The sequence below is a fragment of the Nerophis lumbriciformis genome, linkage group LG10, assembly GCF_033978685.3.
Source record: "Nerophis lumbriciformis linkage group LG10, RoL_Nlum_v2.1, whole genome shotgun sequence".
Lineage (NCBI taxonomy): Eukaryota > Metazoa > Chordata > Actinopteri > Syngnathiformes > Syngnathidae > Nerophis > Nerophis lumbriciformis.
This window is the reverse complement of record NC_084557.2, coordinates 30,253,606-30,271,136: the sequence shown is the minus strand read 5'-3', so window position 1 is coordinate 30,271,136 and position 17,531 is coordinate 30,253,606. Positions and strand designations below refer to the sequence as shown.

Genomic DNA, 17,531 nt, shown 5'->3' with positions numbered 1-17,531 from the left:
TTAGTAAAATGCACACAGTTAAAATGGTCTGATATAGAAAGTTTAACTATAACAGTTCAGTGGTGAATATTAAGTATACAGTTAAACAGGAAGGATTTCATGTCATGTAATGGAAACAGGAAGACATTACACAGGGAAGAGCGTGTTTTCCCCAAATGTATTCAACCAACAGTATAGTAGATATTTTTAACATTCATTCATTCATTTTCTACCTCTTGTCTCTCTCGGTCTGAGAATAAAAAAAACCCATTTAATTTAACATTTTAAAAATAAGTGTACACAAATTACTTTCATCATAATTTTCAAAATGTGCACTATATATTGAAACAACAAAAACAAATAAAGAAATAAAAACTAAAGTTATTTTGTATGTTCAGTAGTGTGAATGAGAGTTTCTCCAGTTCGCAACAACTTTTGGTGGACAAGTTATATCTGAATTAATTGTGTTTCTTATGTGCTTATTATTAAATTAGTGACCCAATAAGTTTATTCCAGCTATCATTAAGCCTGGAGAAACTTACACAAGCAATGTCCTGCACTTGAACATGCACGAGCTGAACAATGTTGTCACGTACACGCAGCGCGCATTCCAAAAGGTGATAGTGCGCAAGACAAGAAGAAAGACTCTGTTTAAAAGTGTTCATCAGAAACCATATTACAATAGTACCAGAGAATATCATTAGCATCTAATAGCATGAAGCTGAACAAGTTGAAAAGCATTTAGAATTGATACAACATGCACATTTGTGTGTTGCGTTGTTCAAAAGGAAATTTCTCTCTTGTTCACTGCAGCTGTTTTGGACTTGAGTCAGTGAAACCTGAAAAATACTCTGTATAATAAAAACTATGTAAAATACTACATATAATTATACTCTTGTGTAGAGATGTTGGTGTATGTTGCACAATGTTTATTGCATGGCATAACCTCCAAAAAAATCATCCAAATAAATATGACTTGGATCAAAGGGCCTGTCCCCACAGTTACATTAATGTTTTGTTTCGCTGCCAAATTGAAAAAATAAATGCATCCGCACAGTGTCGTATTAAGAACAAGTCACATCCAGGTGGAAACGATAACTGGGTGACAATTATGTAAAACAATGTCTCACCGCAATTGACACTGTAAGCAGACGGAGACAGAGCACCAGATTTCCTCCATATGTCAGTAGTGACATCACTAAACTGCATGTCAGTTTATAAATAAGTTATCGAGGGTCTGGAACAAGTACAGATGTGTTGTGGATTCTGGGCGTCAGACAGGCCACAAGCATTTGGACCTAAAAAGTTTCCAACTCTGTGAAGAAATTTGAGAATGGATCAGCAGCTAGACCAACCACTGCCACTGGCTATTGATCGATGTAGCAGCTACATGACTGATGAAGAGTCTTTATCCACTGTAACTCGCCTCACCTTCAATGTGCTCAAACCAGTGAAAGTTTGCTTCTCGAAATGGGCATAAAGCATAAATGTGCTTTTAGTAGGTTTAATCATACTTGAATCTTGACCAGCTATAGCTCGTTGAGATTAAGTTATAAAACAGTAATACTTGTTACGCTACATCAGAGCTCACTAACATGACGGAACTTTTGAAATTAAGATGCATAATCTTAGTGTTGTTGCGTGTTCATATTTCCAACATAGTGTTTGCAATGAGATATCAAAACATTTTATATTGTTTTATTTGTTTACTGAGACACGGCAGCTGCTGAGGGGACAGAATGACGAGTATGTCAGGAAGAGTTGCAGGCAATTGGGAAAATAGAGAAGAGGATTTGGATATATTTGTGTGTGCATATATATTAGTTTATGTAGTCTTTTATTGTTTGATACTGTATATGCACTATTTCCAAAAGTGAATATTGGCCAATAAAAGAAAGCAAGTTATTGTTTACATCACACCAGAGGTGGGACCAAGTCATTGTTTTGCAAGTCACAAGTAAGTCTCAAGTCTTTGCCCTCAAGTCCGAGTCAAGTCCCGAGTCAAGACAGGCAAGCCCCGAGTCAAGTCCAAAGTCAAGACTGGAAAGTCTCAAGTCAAGTCCTAAGTCCTGCATTTTGAGTTTCGAGTCCTTTCAAGTCCTTTTAACCACAGACTAATATATTAACACAGATTGTGTATGCTTTTCAAACGCTGTATTTATTTATTAAAACAAGTGCATTTTAAATTGCAGGAAAGAAAATTGTGCTGACATTGCACTTTATAATAGCACTATTAACCAGTCATTTTAAACATTAACTCATTCCTTTACAGAACAAACACATTGAAAAATAAAGTGCAAATGTACTTATTTGTACAAAAGTGTTAACATTGAAAAACATGACATATACGTGAACATAACAAAAAAGTTGTACTTTTTATATGTCAGGGCCCTATGCTGCATTGCATTTGCAAAAGACCAAATTAGCCAAGAGTCTGTCAGTCATTTGTGCACGATGGGGGCGTAGTATGATGCCACCATGGCTGAAAACTCGCTCCACTGGAGCACTGGAGGCAGGCACTGCCAAGACTCTCATGGCCACTCGGAACAGTGAAGGAAGAGTCTTCATGTTCAATGCCCAGAACAAAAGGGGGGAGAGAGTTGTTTTGGGTTGGTGCACTACTTGTAAATGTATCTTGTGTTTTTTATGTTGATTTAATAAAAAAAAAATAAAAAAAAAAGAATTCTTGTGCGGCCCGATACCAATCGATCCACGGACCAGTACCGGGCCGCGGCCCGGTGGTTGGGGACCACTGAGGTAAACAACCAACAGTATGTCAGAAAGCTAGCTAAAACGGTACACATATTCATAATATAGTATACATTTTAACTGACCTTTATTTGACTATTTTTGTCTTTTTTTAGGTGGCTAAAATACGCAGTGCTGCTGACCGCCGTCTAACGTTACGTGTGATATATTGACTAACGTAACCCTGCTTAAACAAAATCACTGAACAAAAAGTATGAATAAGGTAGTGAACTGCAACAGATTCCCGTGTTTGCAATAACGTTATAACGTTAGCAGTGAGTTTACAGCCTCACTGATTTAACTACACAGCAAATAAAAGTCACGTTACTTAGCCAATAAACGTTATCTTACATTCAAAACTTACCGTTCTTTGTGCAACTTCAAATGCCGGACGAAGTTGGAAGTTGTTGCCTCTCCATCAGTAATTTTCGAACCGCATGTGTTGCATACTGCAAACCGTTTTGTGTTGACCACCTCGTAATTTTTATACCCAAACAAAATTATTTTAGGTATCATTTTTTGTTCACTGGCGTGTGGTTTGGACATGTCTTCTTCGTTGGTTGTCCTGCAATTTGATTGGATGAATGCTGTGTGATGAAAACAAAGTAGATCTAATTTGATTGGCTGTTGTACTGAGAGCACACCAGCTGACACACGCAACGCTGATAGACAAGTACACAATGAAAAATACGGAGCGCTCCCGAATAACTTTTTCATCTTTGGGTTTTGGGGAAAGTAGCAAGTCGTGTCAAGTCATGTCAATTCAAAAGGCTCAAGTCCAAGTGAAGTCACAAGTCATTGATGTTAAAGTCTAAGTCGAGTTGCAAGTCTTTTTACATTTTGTCAAGTCGAGTCTAAAGTCATCAAATTCATGACTCGAGTCTGACTCGAGTCCAAGTCATGTGACTCGAGTCCACACCTCTGCATCACACACACACCGTTCACCCACATCACCTCATTCTCAATCCACACTTCTAACAAAAGCTATATACGAAAGTTACAATGTTAAACGACACTAGTACATATAGTACAGTATATAACAGGAAAACAATGATTTTCACAGTGGTATACAATAGTAAAGGAGACAATAAAGCTTGACATCGTGTTAGTATTTAATATAATATGACGGCTGTATTAATATTATTGCGTATGTGTATGTACTGCATGTCTAGTTAATAGATGATGATGTTTTGTAGCCACAGTGCTAATAGTAGTAACTACATCACAACCACAGCTTTGTTGTTCATCATTGTTGTTGACAGCTGTTGCGTGTGAAGTGAATTATATCAAGTACAATTTTCTTATATGATTGGAAGTAGCATGTGTTTGTATTTGGTCACAGAATCTTTTGAAGGATTATTCTACTCAGGGCAAAAGTGTACATGTCCATCACAAGCACTCCAGAGAGTGGGGGCTTTACCCCCAGGACATTGGTGAATTTAAAGGACAGCAGCAGTTGGATTTTAGGAGAGATAATGAAGACATTAGCAACATCTGGTAGGAAGCCCACAGATAGGGGTAGAGGATAGGGGTCGGAGGTCACCCGACTCAAACAGATCAGAGGAATAATGTCAAGGAAAAATTGATTGGCCAGACTGACCGGCACCAAGGCTAGAACCACAAAGAGTAAGGGTCTTTGTGTAAAAAGGTATTTAAGAACAGTTGTCCGAGAGGGCATGAGAAAAGATTCGGCCCATTCCTTCTCCTGGAAACTGCAGTTCCTGTCTGAGATTCACTGAAATAAATAAAGCTTTTTGTTCGACGATTCCTCTTGGCGTCTTCTTGGCTCATCACGCAGCACACAGTCACTCTGTCCTGGGAGAGTGACACGATCGACCGATATACAACACGTGTCTTCTCTCATTTAATGATCACGTGACAGCGGCGGTGTCGTCATTCTCGGCTTCTACTGGCGGCTTCCTTGTTCGCACAACAAGGCGGCGTTCTCAGACTTTCCCACTCTGGAGCCCGTTCTTAAAACCTCTCATTTTATTCCAGCCAGAATGGCGTTTATGTGGGGATAAAAGGCTGAAACGAAAAATGTATTTACCGTTTCCACCTAGAGGTGTTCCGGCCCCATGCCTTTATCCTATTCCGTACAGGGACGCGAACCTTGGTCCTCTGCATGGGAAGCGAGCGCGCTGACCACCGAGCTAAAATCCCATGCTAGCTAACTTTGGCAGCAGTCATCGGGGAAGTGAGGTTTACTAACGTACACGGGTGTGTCTGGGAGGGCAGCGCGGGGACCTACCCTGAGCGTGGACATAGAGGAGCCGGGCCCCTCAACCAGCTCCAGGCTAAGGAGGGCAAACCTCACTCATGGCTTGTGACCGGAGGAGCTCAGATCACGCAACATGTTTTATTCTAATCACCACCAATAAAAGAGTTGGACATATCTGGGCTAATAGGCTGCCCCAGTCAGGATGAGTCATGGTTACTAAAAACTTTACAAGACAGACTTCTGTCTGCAAATCATATTGTTCATGAAGATCGCCACATGTGATTTACTTTACAAAAGAGAAGTGTGGGATATTTCTCTTGTTGCCCTATTTGTATTTCATTTTGTTAAATGGACATATTTAGTGTTTGCCGCAAAACTGTGTTCATTTTGTTGACAAAAAATGTTATTGTTAACGACCTATTTTCCCATGACTAATAGGACGATAAGAAATCACAACAAATGCAAATGGCAAAAATAATTGACAAAACGAGACAAAAATGTTGACAGAGACGAAATCTATTAGTCATTAAAACTGATAAAGTGCAGAGACTAAAACACTATCAGTGAAGCAAAATAAACAAAAGACATGCAAAGTAGTGGCTTTTCTAACAGTGTGTCTATTTATTTCAGTTATGATTAAAAATATAACTTTGTCAAAAGTTTTTGAGCACATTCAACAATATCACAGTAATCATGATAACCATGATGATTTTGGTCATAATAACCGTGATATGAAATGTTCATGTTGTTGCAACCCGACTGTATTGTTACACGCCCTCAATACAATATGTATTTTACACCTGGAAAAAAGAGAAGACGTATGGACTGCAGGCTCACCATCCGGACATACTGTATATGCCACAGTAAGTAGGTCAAAGCTAATCATTTGAAATTACAAATACTGTACTGTATTACTGTTACTATTAAAGACGGTAGCGCAGCAGCAAGACCGCTTGCTCTACCACTACAGCATGGGCGAGCTGGCCTGCCAATTTACTAAGCTAAGATATCTGTGCAGTGCACTTGAATTGATGTCCCCGGCACATTGTTCAGTTAGTTTCACAACTTGACGACCCAAAAGACCTAATGTTCCATTTTTCAGGCTATCACACAAAGAAAGACACAAGTTGCTGTATTCAAACAGGACAGTGGGTTCCCTCTGGGTATTCTAGCTTCCTCCCACCTCCAAAGACATGCACCTGGGTACTGTGTGTGTGTGTGTGTGTGTGTGTGTGTATGTATGTGCGTGCGTATGTACGTATGTGTGTATGTAGGAATATACGTCTCTGTGTGTGTACGTTTGTATGTATGCATGTACGTTTGTATGTGCAGTATATTTGTCTCCCAGTATGTGTGGGAGTCAAAGCTCGGCCCTAGCCACAGAAAACTCCACCCGAAACAGGAGGTGCGGCGGCCCGAGAACAAGAGACCACTAGCACCACGCAGGCAGGCAGGCCAACAACAAAGCAACCAGGCCAACAAGCCCAACCCCTGCCACAGGAGAGCACAGAGGAGCCCGCCCCGGACCACCCCACCCAAGACGGCCGCAGCAGGATCGCCCAGCACTTGGGCAGGGAAACCACCAGCCCCAACCCAAAGGGACCCCAATGATGAAGATGTGGTGCCCAGCAACCGTTCAAGCAAAGAAAAAAAAGGGAGATTGTGACAGACACATAAGGCCACTACCCCAGCAGCTTGTCCCCGCGCAGCACCATCACATGGGACACTGAGGCGCCACAACAGATCGTGGCAGGGGATGCGCGGGGACCCCACTGAGCAGGGCACCTGGAAAGGGATGGCCGGAACCACTGCATTAAGTCAGCACAGTTTTTGCAGTCTCAATGTGCCTTTTTATTACTTAATTAGATGTATTCATTTTTTTCTAACACCTTCCTTTCTATCACACAGAAACTAAAAAACATGTAAACATGTAAATGTTATGGTGTGAATGAAGGAAGCATTTGATTCTTCTTACTCCTTTTCAGATATGTTGAATAGTGCCAATGTAATCACATGGTTTCTCTTAATGTACTTGTTAAACATGTCTAAAGCAATAAATCATACCCATACATTCTTTCCAAAGGTTACAAATTTACTAACGAGATCAGCTAAAGTATTGACACCTGATCACAAAGCTATAGTATCTTTTATTGGTGGTGTTGGTGTCCATTTTTGGACATGTAAAAGGAAATGAAAATATGTAAAAAAAAATAAAAAATAATGTGTTGTATTATACTGAAACTGTACATATTCAAAATAAACTTCAACCAACCAACCAATCAAATTCTCATTTGAAATCCAATCAAAATATTTATTTAAATATGTAAAAAGAGCCTCTACGGTTATAGCCTTTTCTAATATATTGTTTTTACCCCCCAGGATTCTTTTTCCCTATTGTCAAGAAGTGCCAAAATTCACCACAGGGCTTCAGAAGACCTATGTTGTCAATCCTGGATTCTATGACTTTGGTCCATTGCTTTGTAGCAAAACCAGAGACAGGTGACGAGGAAAATGCGAATGACATGGTGTTGTTGTTTTCTTTACATTTGTTACATAGCTGTTTCTGTGGAGTGCAGGTTCAAGGATAATCGGTATTCAGAGAACACTGAGAGACTGGTCATCAAAAATAACTCAGGACTTGAGACTGAAGTTCAGTTTAATTTCCAGAATGACACTCAGGCCACCACATATATGCTGGATCCTCCGATCATGACCCTGCAACCTGACCAGGAACAGGTGACTGTCTCTTACCAACATTGTTATATTCAAGAGACAATTGTATTAACACCATTTTCCTGTGATATCATCCCTCCTTGCAAGTATTTGACAGTGTGGGCTTACCCAACGACTGCGGGTGAAGTCAAGGACAACATTGTTTGCTGTGTCAGGGACAATCCAGAGGTTTTCATCATTTCATTGTGCTGCTTGGGAGTGCGACCAGAGCTGGAGCTAGAAAGCAAGCGCCTGAATTTCAACAGGGTTTTACTTCACAGGTGCCAGAATTTGAACACATAAGTATATGTCAGCCAAGTTGTACACATAATGAATCACCTTTATACATAAAATATATCTGATTTATCTTAGGTGTATTACAGGGTCTTTTTCATGCAATGTTTTTGTCACTCTAGACAGGAGAGTCGAAGTCTGAAGATCCATAACAGGACACCGCTGCCAATATCTTGGAGATTGCAGGGCATGGAGGAGCTCGGTGATGAGTTTAGTTTGTCTCAGGATCACAGTATCATCCCAGAACAATCGTCCCTTCTCATAACCATGCATTTCATGGCCAAAAAACCCAACACTTACAAAAAGCATTTACGCTTTGAGGTAAACTACAGTACATGATAAGTATGTGTCAGGACATTGACCAGAATGATGTTCCTGATCCGTCTGTCCTGTTTTTTTCCTTCAGGTTTTAGATGTAGAAAATATTTTAGGCATCTTATACACTGAAAAAATACAGGTTTCTGCAGAAGCCTTTGATATAGCCATGGACATCACACCAGGTATGCCTATGAATAGCTTACACTTTATTCAAAAGCACTTGCTTGCTCTCGTATAGAAATGACAGGCCAATGACTGTTTATGTTTGCTACATTTAAACTTACATACTATACTTAAACAATATCAATATATGGCAGATCACTGTCTGGACTTTGGAACTATCAAAGTCTTTGAAGAGGTTGAGCGTACCATCAAACTGAAAAACCAAGGAAAATATGAATTTGCATACAAGTAAGTATCATTATTTCAAAATCCGTATTTCTACCATTTTGATTCCCATACTGAAAGCGTATTTGCATTACTACTGTATGAAACAATTCTTGTGGGTGACTTTGTCTTTGCTTTTCCAAGGATTTTAGTTGTGGAGAAAAACCTTGGCAAAACAGATATGATCTCTGCTTTCAAGGTGTCCCCCTCAAGTGGTACCTTATTGCCTCGCAAAAAGTACACATCGATTCAGATCCTTTGCAGTCCCCAGCAGGAAATCTCAATCAGAGACAAAACTGCCCTATCATGTCAGGTATAGTTGCATACAACACTGTACTGTACAATTTTAGACGTGATGCAAAGTCCAAACCAACAAATTAAAATAACGCATATGATCACATTTACAGTATATTGGGGTTTTCTTTGCCTTTAAAGATTGTAAACAGTGAGTTTAAAATACTTACCTCAAGCAGGTACGTAAAGATAGAAATGTGTACAAATAGGTTGTTTAAGAACAGTGGAAGCAGGGTTAGGGACAATTAACTAGAAGCTGGAGAAAGGCAGCCAATGTCTGATGAGGAGGGTGTTGAGAGTTGCAGTTTTGATGGAGAGGATATATAGAGTGCAATATGTTTATATCCTAAGGAGTTTCAAAGCAATGGGGGTGTAGCAGAAAAGGCCATGTGCCCCCTGATGTGGTACTTGTTCTTAAGTGTTTGCACAAGGTGTACATTGACAGATCTGGAAGGGACGTGATTGTGGAGGTCACTTATTTAGGGGGGCATGTTATTGAGGGCTTTGTGTCTGGTGTGTATGTAGTATCTTGAAGTTAATTCTGTCTTTACTAGGGAAAAGCAAAGTTGTACTAAGTGTCAATAAGCAAGCATGCAGCTGAGTCTTGGGTGTTATGTAGTTTATCCAAGGGCACCTATGGTAATCTGTATTGGATATATGCTTTGGTGTACATTTTTTCTCCACAGTCAAGTTCATAACCCACCTTCTGCATGTGTCAGCAAGATGTTCTTATGTGGAGGCATTCTTAGATTACAAATGAAACCAGACTCCACCTTTTCCAAAAGTATCGCTTTATCTTTTGACGATGTACATTGGTTAAGTGTATATCTTGAAGACGGACGTCACTGCTATTTTTTTCAGACACGTGCGAAAATAAACTTCATAATTGATATACAGATTCACCCGGTCACAACACGACTCACCTGCCCACTCTCCGATGAATACAGACTCTATTGCTGCATATAAAAAAACTGATTTTACCAGTATTTACATCAGTTGATGTTGCACTTCAGTGTGTATGCAAAGATTAGAGGAAAATAATACGTACTCCTATTTTTTTCTTGAAGTTTCCTCAAAGTTGTAGAGACAGCTAATCCAATTTTGTTGAGGTCCACATATTTTGGACAAATAAACACATAAATAAATTTTTTATATTATTAATTTCATAGACAGATTAAGCGGGACATAAAGCGAGAAGGAATACACATAAGTTCAAGCGGCAACTGTCCCTGCTTTGTGGGCTCAGCAAAAAGGGAAGAGACTCTGACCCAATATGTGCAAAAATGCCCACATAAGTACATTGTGTGATGTCACTGATTCCCTACAGTTAAACATTTTCTAAAATCCCTCAAACAGAGGCATCCAAAACTGCGTGCAAGCACATGCCCAATTGAATGAAACTTATGATCTGATGCTTTGGCATTGTTCAACACAAGTATCCAACATTGTAACACCATTTATAAGTCAAAATAGACTAAATTCGTCATAGGTCTCCTTTAAGGAATTCTGACGGTGAAAAATAAGTGCATAAGGTGTTCTGCAGAGGAGAATGATTTAAATTGTGACAAAGGTGGATGACATTTACTGGATGATCAGCATATTTTGAGGATTTGGCTGATATAGAGGAGACATTGATTTGAAGGAGAAATGAAAGAGATTGTTCAAATTGTGTTTTAAAAGTATGAGATGCATCAATTTCTCTACACTTGACAAACAGTTGAGTGTTGAGTTAACTGCAATGATGGTCTGAAATGAGCTTTTTATACTTATTAATGTATTTTTCACTTATCTATGTCACAAAGAAAACAGAAAAATCACATTGACACAATATGCTTTTTGTTTGTTCATATTTATACTCAAATTATAAATAACTTGAAAACTATGTGAACTCATAATATGACTGTTTACTGCAGGTGATTGAACCCAGCATTGGGGAAGGAGGGCATGTCGTTGCCATTCTGCCCATCAATGTTTCAGTCCATGCTGTCTTCTCCAGGTTTGACTTGTGTTTTTATATACAGTGCATTCGGAAATGATTCACAACCAACGTTCCCTCTAAGGTGCGCGCCTGTGCAATTGCGCACTGCTCAAGCATCCTCTGCGCGCGGCAAATCTATGCCACGCACAAAATCAAATTAAAAACTAAGCGCATAACAATTTTCGACACACGGACACGACAGAGAAAACCGTTTTCGTCATCATTGTTCAAATATTGTAACGTCTGTCGAGACGCTTTGAGAACATGAATTCCATCGATCACTTTACTGAGCAAAACTCTTTATTGTCGGCCATAAACACATCACCAAAACATTAGTAAAAAAATATATATCTAGCAAAAGTGTCCATTTTCTGCAGTACAAACCAGACCAAAAGCAACTTTGTTATATCAACAGCAGCAGCTCCCTCTTTCTCACTTGCGCCAACACATGCACTATGGCACTTAGCCAGTGATGCGTTTACAGCCACACAAAAAGTCGGACAACTCCAACACCACACATAAAGTGTCATTCCAGGTCGTTACACTATGATTTACCAATCAAATGTGTGCTTATTCTAGTGTCATTTATTAGGAATCTTAATTTATAAATATTAATTATGAAATGCTGTTAGTATATTAAATAAATACTACTAAAAATATATTTTTTACAAACAGGAAGTTGCAGGAATGTACTTACATCTCATTGTGCAACATGTGAATGTTTTAATGGGAACTAAATGCAATGTCTGAAAGGGGTACACATTATTTCCAAAGCAGGACCTCCACCCAGACAAACAATACAAGTACACAGTTCATGAAAAACAATATTTTTTGTTATTGTCAATGTAAGTGGGCCTAAACACTTTATTAGAAAATCATCTCATGGAAATGACTGCTGTCATTTGATTATAATAATAAGAGAATGTTGTCTGTCTATCTGTGTTGGCCCTGCGATGAGATTGGCGACTTGTCCAGTTTGTACCCCGCCTTCCGCCCGAATGCAGCTGAGATATGCTCCAGCACCCCCCGCAACCCCGAAAGGGACAAGCGGTATAAAATGGATGGATAGATGGAGATTGAACTTGTTATTTAGTCAGGTTTGGGACAGGTGTGCTGCTGGTGTAACCACAGTGTGCACGTCTGATGTTGCTCACATGGGCTCCACTGAATGCTCAGGGAGCTTTTGCGTTTGCTCACACACATGAAAAATTATAGGGAACATTGTTCTCAACGCTTCACTTTTTCCACATTTAGTTGTGTTACAGCCTTATTGTAAACAAATGTATAAATAAATTTGTGTCCCCAGAATTCTATAGACAATAAATATCTTGTAAATTAATTTATAATTTAAACAATTAAAAAAAATAATGTGTCCATAAGTATACACAGCTTTTGCTCAATACTTTGATTATGCATCTTTGGCAGCAAATACTGCCTCAAGTCTTTTTGAACACAAGCTTGGGACACCTATCTTTCAAGCTTGGGACACCTATCTTTGGGCAGTTTTGCCCATTTCTCTTTGCAGCACGTCTCAAGCACCATCAGGTTGGATGGGAAGCGTTCATAGGCGGCGATATACATTTCTGCCAGTGGGTGCTCGAACGGGCGGTAAATCTGACGCTACTTTTCTGAGCATGCGCGGTTTTTGCTTGGTGGTGAGAAAGAATTTGCCATCAATCCCACGAGGGTGCACAGCATTGTCCGTGGGTGATCTGGCGCCGAAGCACCCACGAGATTGGCGCCTATGGAAACGTTGGTTTTCATCCAGAATGTCCCTGTACATTGCTTCATTCGTCTGAGTCTAGTCAAGGAGGTGGCCAAGAAATCGATGGTCACTCTGTCAGAGCTACAGCATTCCTCAGTGGAGAGAGGAGAACCTTCCAGAAGGACAACCATATCTTCAACAAACCACCAATCTGGTGATATAGAGGCCAGGGGGAATAGTAAAAGAAGGTAAAAAGCAGTGTTGGGTTAGTTACTGAAAAACAGTAACTAGTTATAGTTACTAGTTACTTCATTTCAAAAGTAACTCAGTTACTAACTCAGTTACTTACACCAAAAAGTAATGTGTTACTGTGAAAAGTAACTATTTAGTTACTTCTTTTTTTCTTCTTTTTTTTTTAAAGCTCCAATTAATGCCCTTTTAGCCTTTATTTCAGTACTGTTATTGCACTGGAGAATAATACAATCGATTGATCAACTTGACATACATTTGTATCACTGAACTCTGCTAAGCAATGTGGTCGACATACAACACACAAAGACAAAGATATGTTACAAAGGCCAATTTGTTTCTGGCCAGAACAAATTGACAAAACTATTTTAAATAGCTGCAACATAACATACATAAGTAACAAACAGCATAATAACAGCATAGCTGTAAAGCAAGAAAGGCACACACTACATACACAAAGCCTAACCAGGCATTTTTTCCTCAAGAAATTCTGACACAAAATCATGTCTGAAGCCCAGAACACTCTACACATTTCCCCAGTTTTAGTTTAGAGATAAGGAAAGATTGGCCTGGCCCACTAGCATCCCTCTTTATGATTGACAGAGTGTGTGTACCTTCAGTTCTGAAAGATGAGCAGAGGCAGAGTTAATCCTTACGTGGTGAAGTGTCATTGGAGTCTCTGTCTCTCTTTACTAGCTTTGTCGAAGCATGTTGCTATGTAGCTTGTTTCAGCAGATTTGAATTGCTGTTTTGGGCAGTAGATGGGATCTTTGATCCAAAGCACAATTTACATTTAACTAAATTGTTATTTTCTTTGTGCTCGACAAAAGAAAAGTAGTAAAAATATCTCCATGTTAGCAAACTCGACTTCTGGCTCCGCCATGATCAGACACGCCCCCCTCCCCCCTCTCCTCCCTCCACACACTCACACTCACACTCACACACAGAGCGCGTGTCTCTCTCTCTTCTCCGGCTTGTGACACAAGAAGAATCAGAACGATGACACAGCAGCCCTCCGATAAAACACACTTTATACTACAAAAAAAGTAACGTAAAATAACGCAGTAACGCATCATGTAGTAACGGTAACTGAATTACTGAATATAAAAAAATAACGCGTTAGATTACTAGTTACCGCCGAATCTAACGGCGTTACAGAGTAACGCGTTAGTCCCAACACTGGTAAAAAGTTTGCCAAAATGCACCTGAAAGACGCTCAGACCATGAGAAAAAAATATCTGGTCTGATGAGACAAAGATTAATCTCTTTGGGGTGAAACCTAGACATCTTGTTCAGAGGAAACTGGCACCGCTCATCACCAGGTCAATACAATCCCTACAATGAAGCATGTTGGTGGCAGCATCATGCTGTGGGGATGTTTTTCAGCAGCAGGATAGAGGGACTTATGAATGCAGCAATGCACAGAGAAATTCTGAATGAAAACCATAGTTTACCATATAAACTGACAGAGATTGAGAGGTGCTTTAAAGAGGAATGGGCAAAATTACCCAAAGATTAGTGAGCCAAGCTAGTGGCATCGTATTCAAAAAGACTTCAAAATGTTGTTGCTGCCAAAGGTGCATCAACAAAGTATTGAGAAAAGGCTGTAAATAATTATGTACATGTGTGATTTGTATTGTTTTATTTTTAATCACTTTGCAAATCAAATATAAAAAACTTTTATTACATTGTCATCATGGCGTATTGTCTGTAAAATTTCGAGGACAAAATGATTTTGGAATTAAGCTGTAACATAAGAACATGTAGAACACGTGAAGCGCTGTAAACACTTTTCGGATGCACTGTATCTTATGACATTGATTAATTCTAAAAGCTGATGAATTCCTCTCAGCCCTCTGATTGACTGGCACTGAACAAGATAAATGGGAGAAAATTAATTAATCTCTTTGCATTCTGTTAAATTATGTTTGTTTTCCTGTGATGTTTTTTTTTTTAGTTAATCAGAATCACAATATATTAATAAAGCCTGATATGCAGTAGTTTATTGATTTTGGGTATACAATAATTGCATATATTTTTGTCTGGTCCAGGTACACAATCTCACCAATGTCTGACCTTAATTTTGGCCCTCTGTTTCTTGGCACGAGGAAAAGCCAAACATTCATTATTGAGAACAATGGCCTGTTTGAGTACCACTTCACGGTCAGTGCAGGTGTTGACGTTTGCCCACCAACAAAGCCGAGGTAAGGGAGCGCTATGCATGTTGAGCTGAAATCTCCTCTTAGTCTTTGTATGATCTGTCCCTTTTCTCCTTGCATATATGTTTTCTGGAGAGATTTTGTATTTTGTTTTGTCACAGTTGTTTGCCTCAAGTTAAGAGGACTACCCGTGAGAGCGGTTCAGATAGATCTCATGCAACTGGGAGCAGAATGAGGAGTGAGCAGAAAGATGCAAGTGTCTCACAGGTAAGCGATTACTAGCGGTAATAAGCAACAGCCAACTTTTGTGACACAGTTTTTCAGTGTATTTTTCTCTTATTTTTTTGTCTTCTCTGTTTTATTATTTTTAGATGTACTCTTTGTTTCTTACTTAAATAGCCCAGTCTAGCGGTCTGCCTGCCTGTCGGATTTATTGTCTCTCTCATCTCAATGTGTAAATTGTTTTTTTATCAACATTTTAAATGCTCACCACTCTTATTTTCTCTGCATTTCCAGAATCGACTAAGCACGGGGGTGTTTGCAGTTTTCCCTTGCACAGGAATCATCCAACCTAGGAACCGGATGGTGGTGACAGTTGATTGTATTGCTGAACAAGAAGGCAACTGGAGACAAAGTTTGCTTCTTGACATCAGTGGCCGGAACCCATCAGACCAACCAGAGGGCATACCATACAAACTGATAGCTGAAGTCTGTCTTCCAGGTGAGAACTGCTTGGAGTCTTGTCTATTTAAACTGTAAACTTGTGATCTCTGAGTCTTTTCATCTAAGTTGCTTTATACTAGACCTTAATAAAATAGCCACAAACATTTTTCTTTTTCTATATTTGTCCTTGTAATGGCTCAAAAGAGACATGAAGTTGTTAGGTATTCTGTGTTCATTCCACCTTTTTACGTTTCATTATTATTATTTTAGTGAAACCGTTAATTTTTGAAAAGGTTTGTTGAAATAGCACACATCTCCTGAATGCACTGAACGCTTTGAAATTCGAACGTGATCAATCGTTACAGGTGACCAAAAAACGGAGTGGAAGAGGAATAATGCCTTGTGGCATTCACACATGTTATTCTGCACCATTTTTTATCTATTTGTGTGAATGCCACAAGGCATTATTCCTCTTCCGATCCGTTTTTTGGTCGCTCATAATTCCCACAGCGTTCATCGGATTGATCCTGTTCCTATGTCAAAACGTTCAGTGCATTCAGGACATATGTGCCCTTTCAACAAACGTTTCCAAAAAGTAACAGTTTCACTGTAATTCATTATTTTCTAGTATCATCCCCATTTTTTTCTTTAGACTACGCCTCCCACATCTTTTAAAACCGATTTCAACCATTCCACCACCAAAAATTTGTCTTAGTCAAAGTTAAAGTGGATTTCTTTTTAAGGTATTCAGAATTTTCCATAATATTGGACAATATAATTGGTACTCTTCCCACAATTCTGACTGACAGTGACAGGAATGCATTCTGGGTGACCATGTCATTTTGACCTGTAGTATTAGGAGTACACAACATTATTTTTATTTATTGGATAGTCACTTCTGTATCCTATACGCATTATATTACTAATTATTTCATTGTTCTTTAAAACTATTTATTTAATGAATGTTTATTGTTTTTGTGCAACACACTTGATGTGATTTTAGATTTACATAGCCAAACTAGTCCATTGGAGTAGTTTTGCATTGGCAAACTGCAAGGATCTTGCAGCGGCACATGTAGTGATGCACATATATCATGGTGTTTGACTTACAGATTCAATCACATGGTTTAATGATTTAGATAGCGATGTCTTTATTTCTGCTATCAATGCAAGCTATGCTTTAAAATTATCCTTCTGTAAATGTTAGCTTGTGTGAAAGTAAATGTTTCATTCAATCAGGTTACATATTCTAACTTAAAAAAAACATTGATTCATCCACAAAATTAGCTGAAAACTTGGTTCTGTTGCTGTACTGAATTCTGGTTGGACACCAGGTTGACAGTCAGGTTGTATACCACAGTAGATTAATACTTGCCTCAAATGCCGGACGGTCTGAGTGTATGCCCACTTTTTTAGATAATTATGAGTCTTATAGTTTACTTCCAACGATTACAAAATACATTTAAAATGTATTTTTTCATACTATGTTTCAATACAGTTTCCGATCTTGAACATTCAAACCATTTCAGAGTCAAACTGTTTTTACCATTTATTCTACATTCCACTAACATTTGTCTCCCAGGCCAACATGGAGGTTTCATGTTGTTTAGACTATTGTAATGCCTTGCTCTCTGGCCTTCCCAAAAATAATATCAGAAGTTAATGCGTTCCTGCTGACATTGACCAGAGGGCGGGAGCACATTACACCGGTTTTAAAGTCGCTGCATTGGCTCTCCCTCCGATTCAGGGTCGATTTTAAAGTTATATTATTAGATTTCAAATGTCTTAATGGACTTGCTCCTTCTTATCTATCTGACCTGCTTT

The 17,531-nt window shown here is 39.1% G+C and overlaps 1 protein-coding gene across 1 annotated transcript in view; it reads left to right on the top strand.

The window, feature by feature from the left end:
* hydin (HYDIN axonemal central pair apparatus protein) overlaps positions 1–17,531 on the top strand; it is a 112,438-nt gene that overhangs the window by 62,627 nt on the left and 32,280 nt on the right. The window contains exons 52-62 of the mRNA XM_061969863.2: positions 7,328–7,447; positions 7,525–7,684; positions 7,769–7,941; positions 8,077–8,275; positions 8,361–8,454; positions 8,590–8,683; positions 8,804–8,972; positions 10,867–10,949; positions 14,937–15,089; positions 15,206–15,311; positions 15,561–15,765. Coding sequence (XP_061825847.2) covers positions 7,328–7,447; positions 7,525–7,684; positions 7,769–7,941; positions 8,077–8,275; positions 8,361–8,454; positions 8,590–8,683; positions 8,804–8,972; positions 10,867–10,949; positions 14,937–15,089; positions 15,206–15,311; positions 15,561–15,765 — 1,556 coding nt within the window. The remainder of the gene's footprint in view (positions 1–7,327; positions 7,448–7,524; positions 7,685–7,768; positions 7,942–8,076; positions 8,276–8,360; positions 8,455–8,589; positions 8,684–8,803; positions 8,973–10,866; positions 10,950–14,936; positions 15,090–15,205; positions 15,312–15,560; positions 15,766–17,531) is intronic.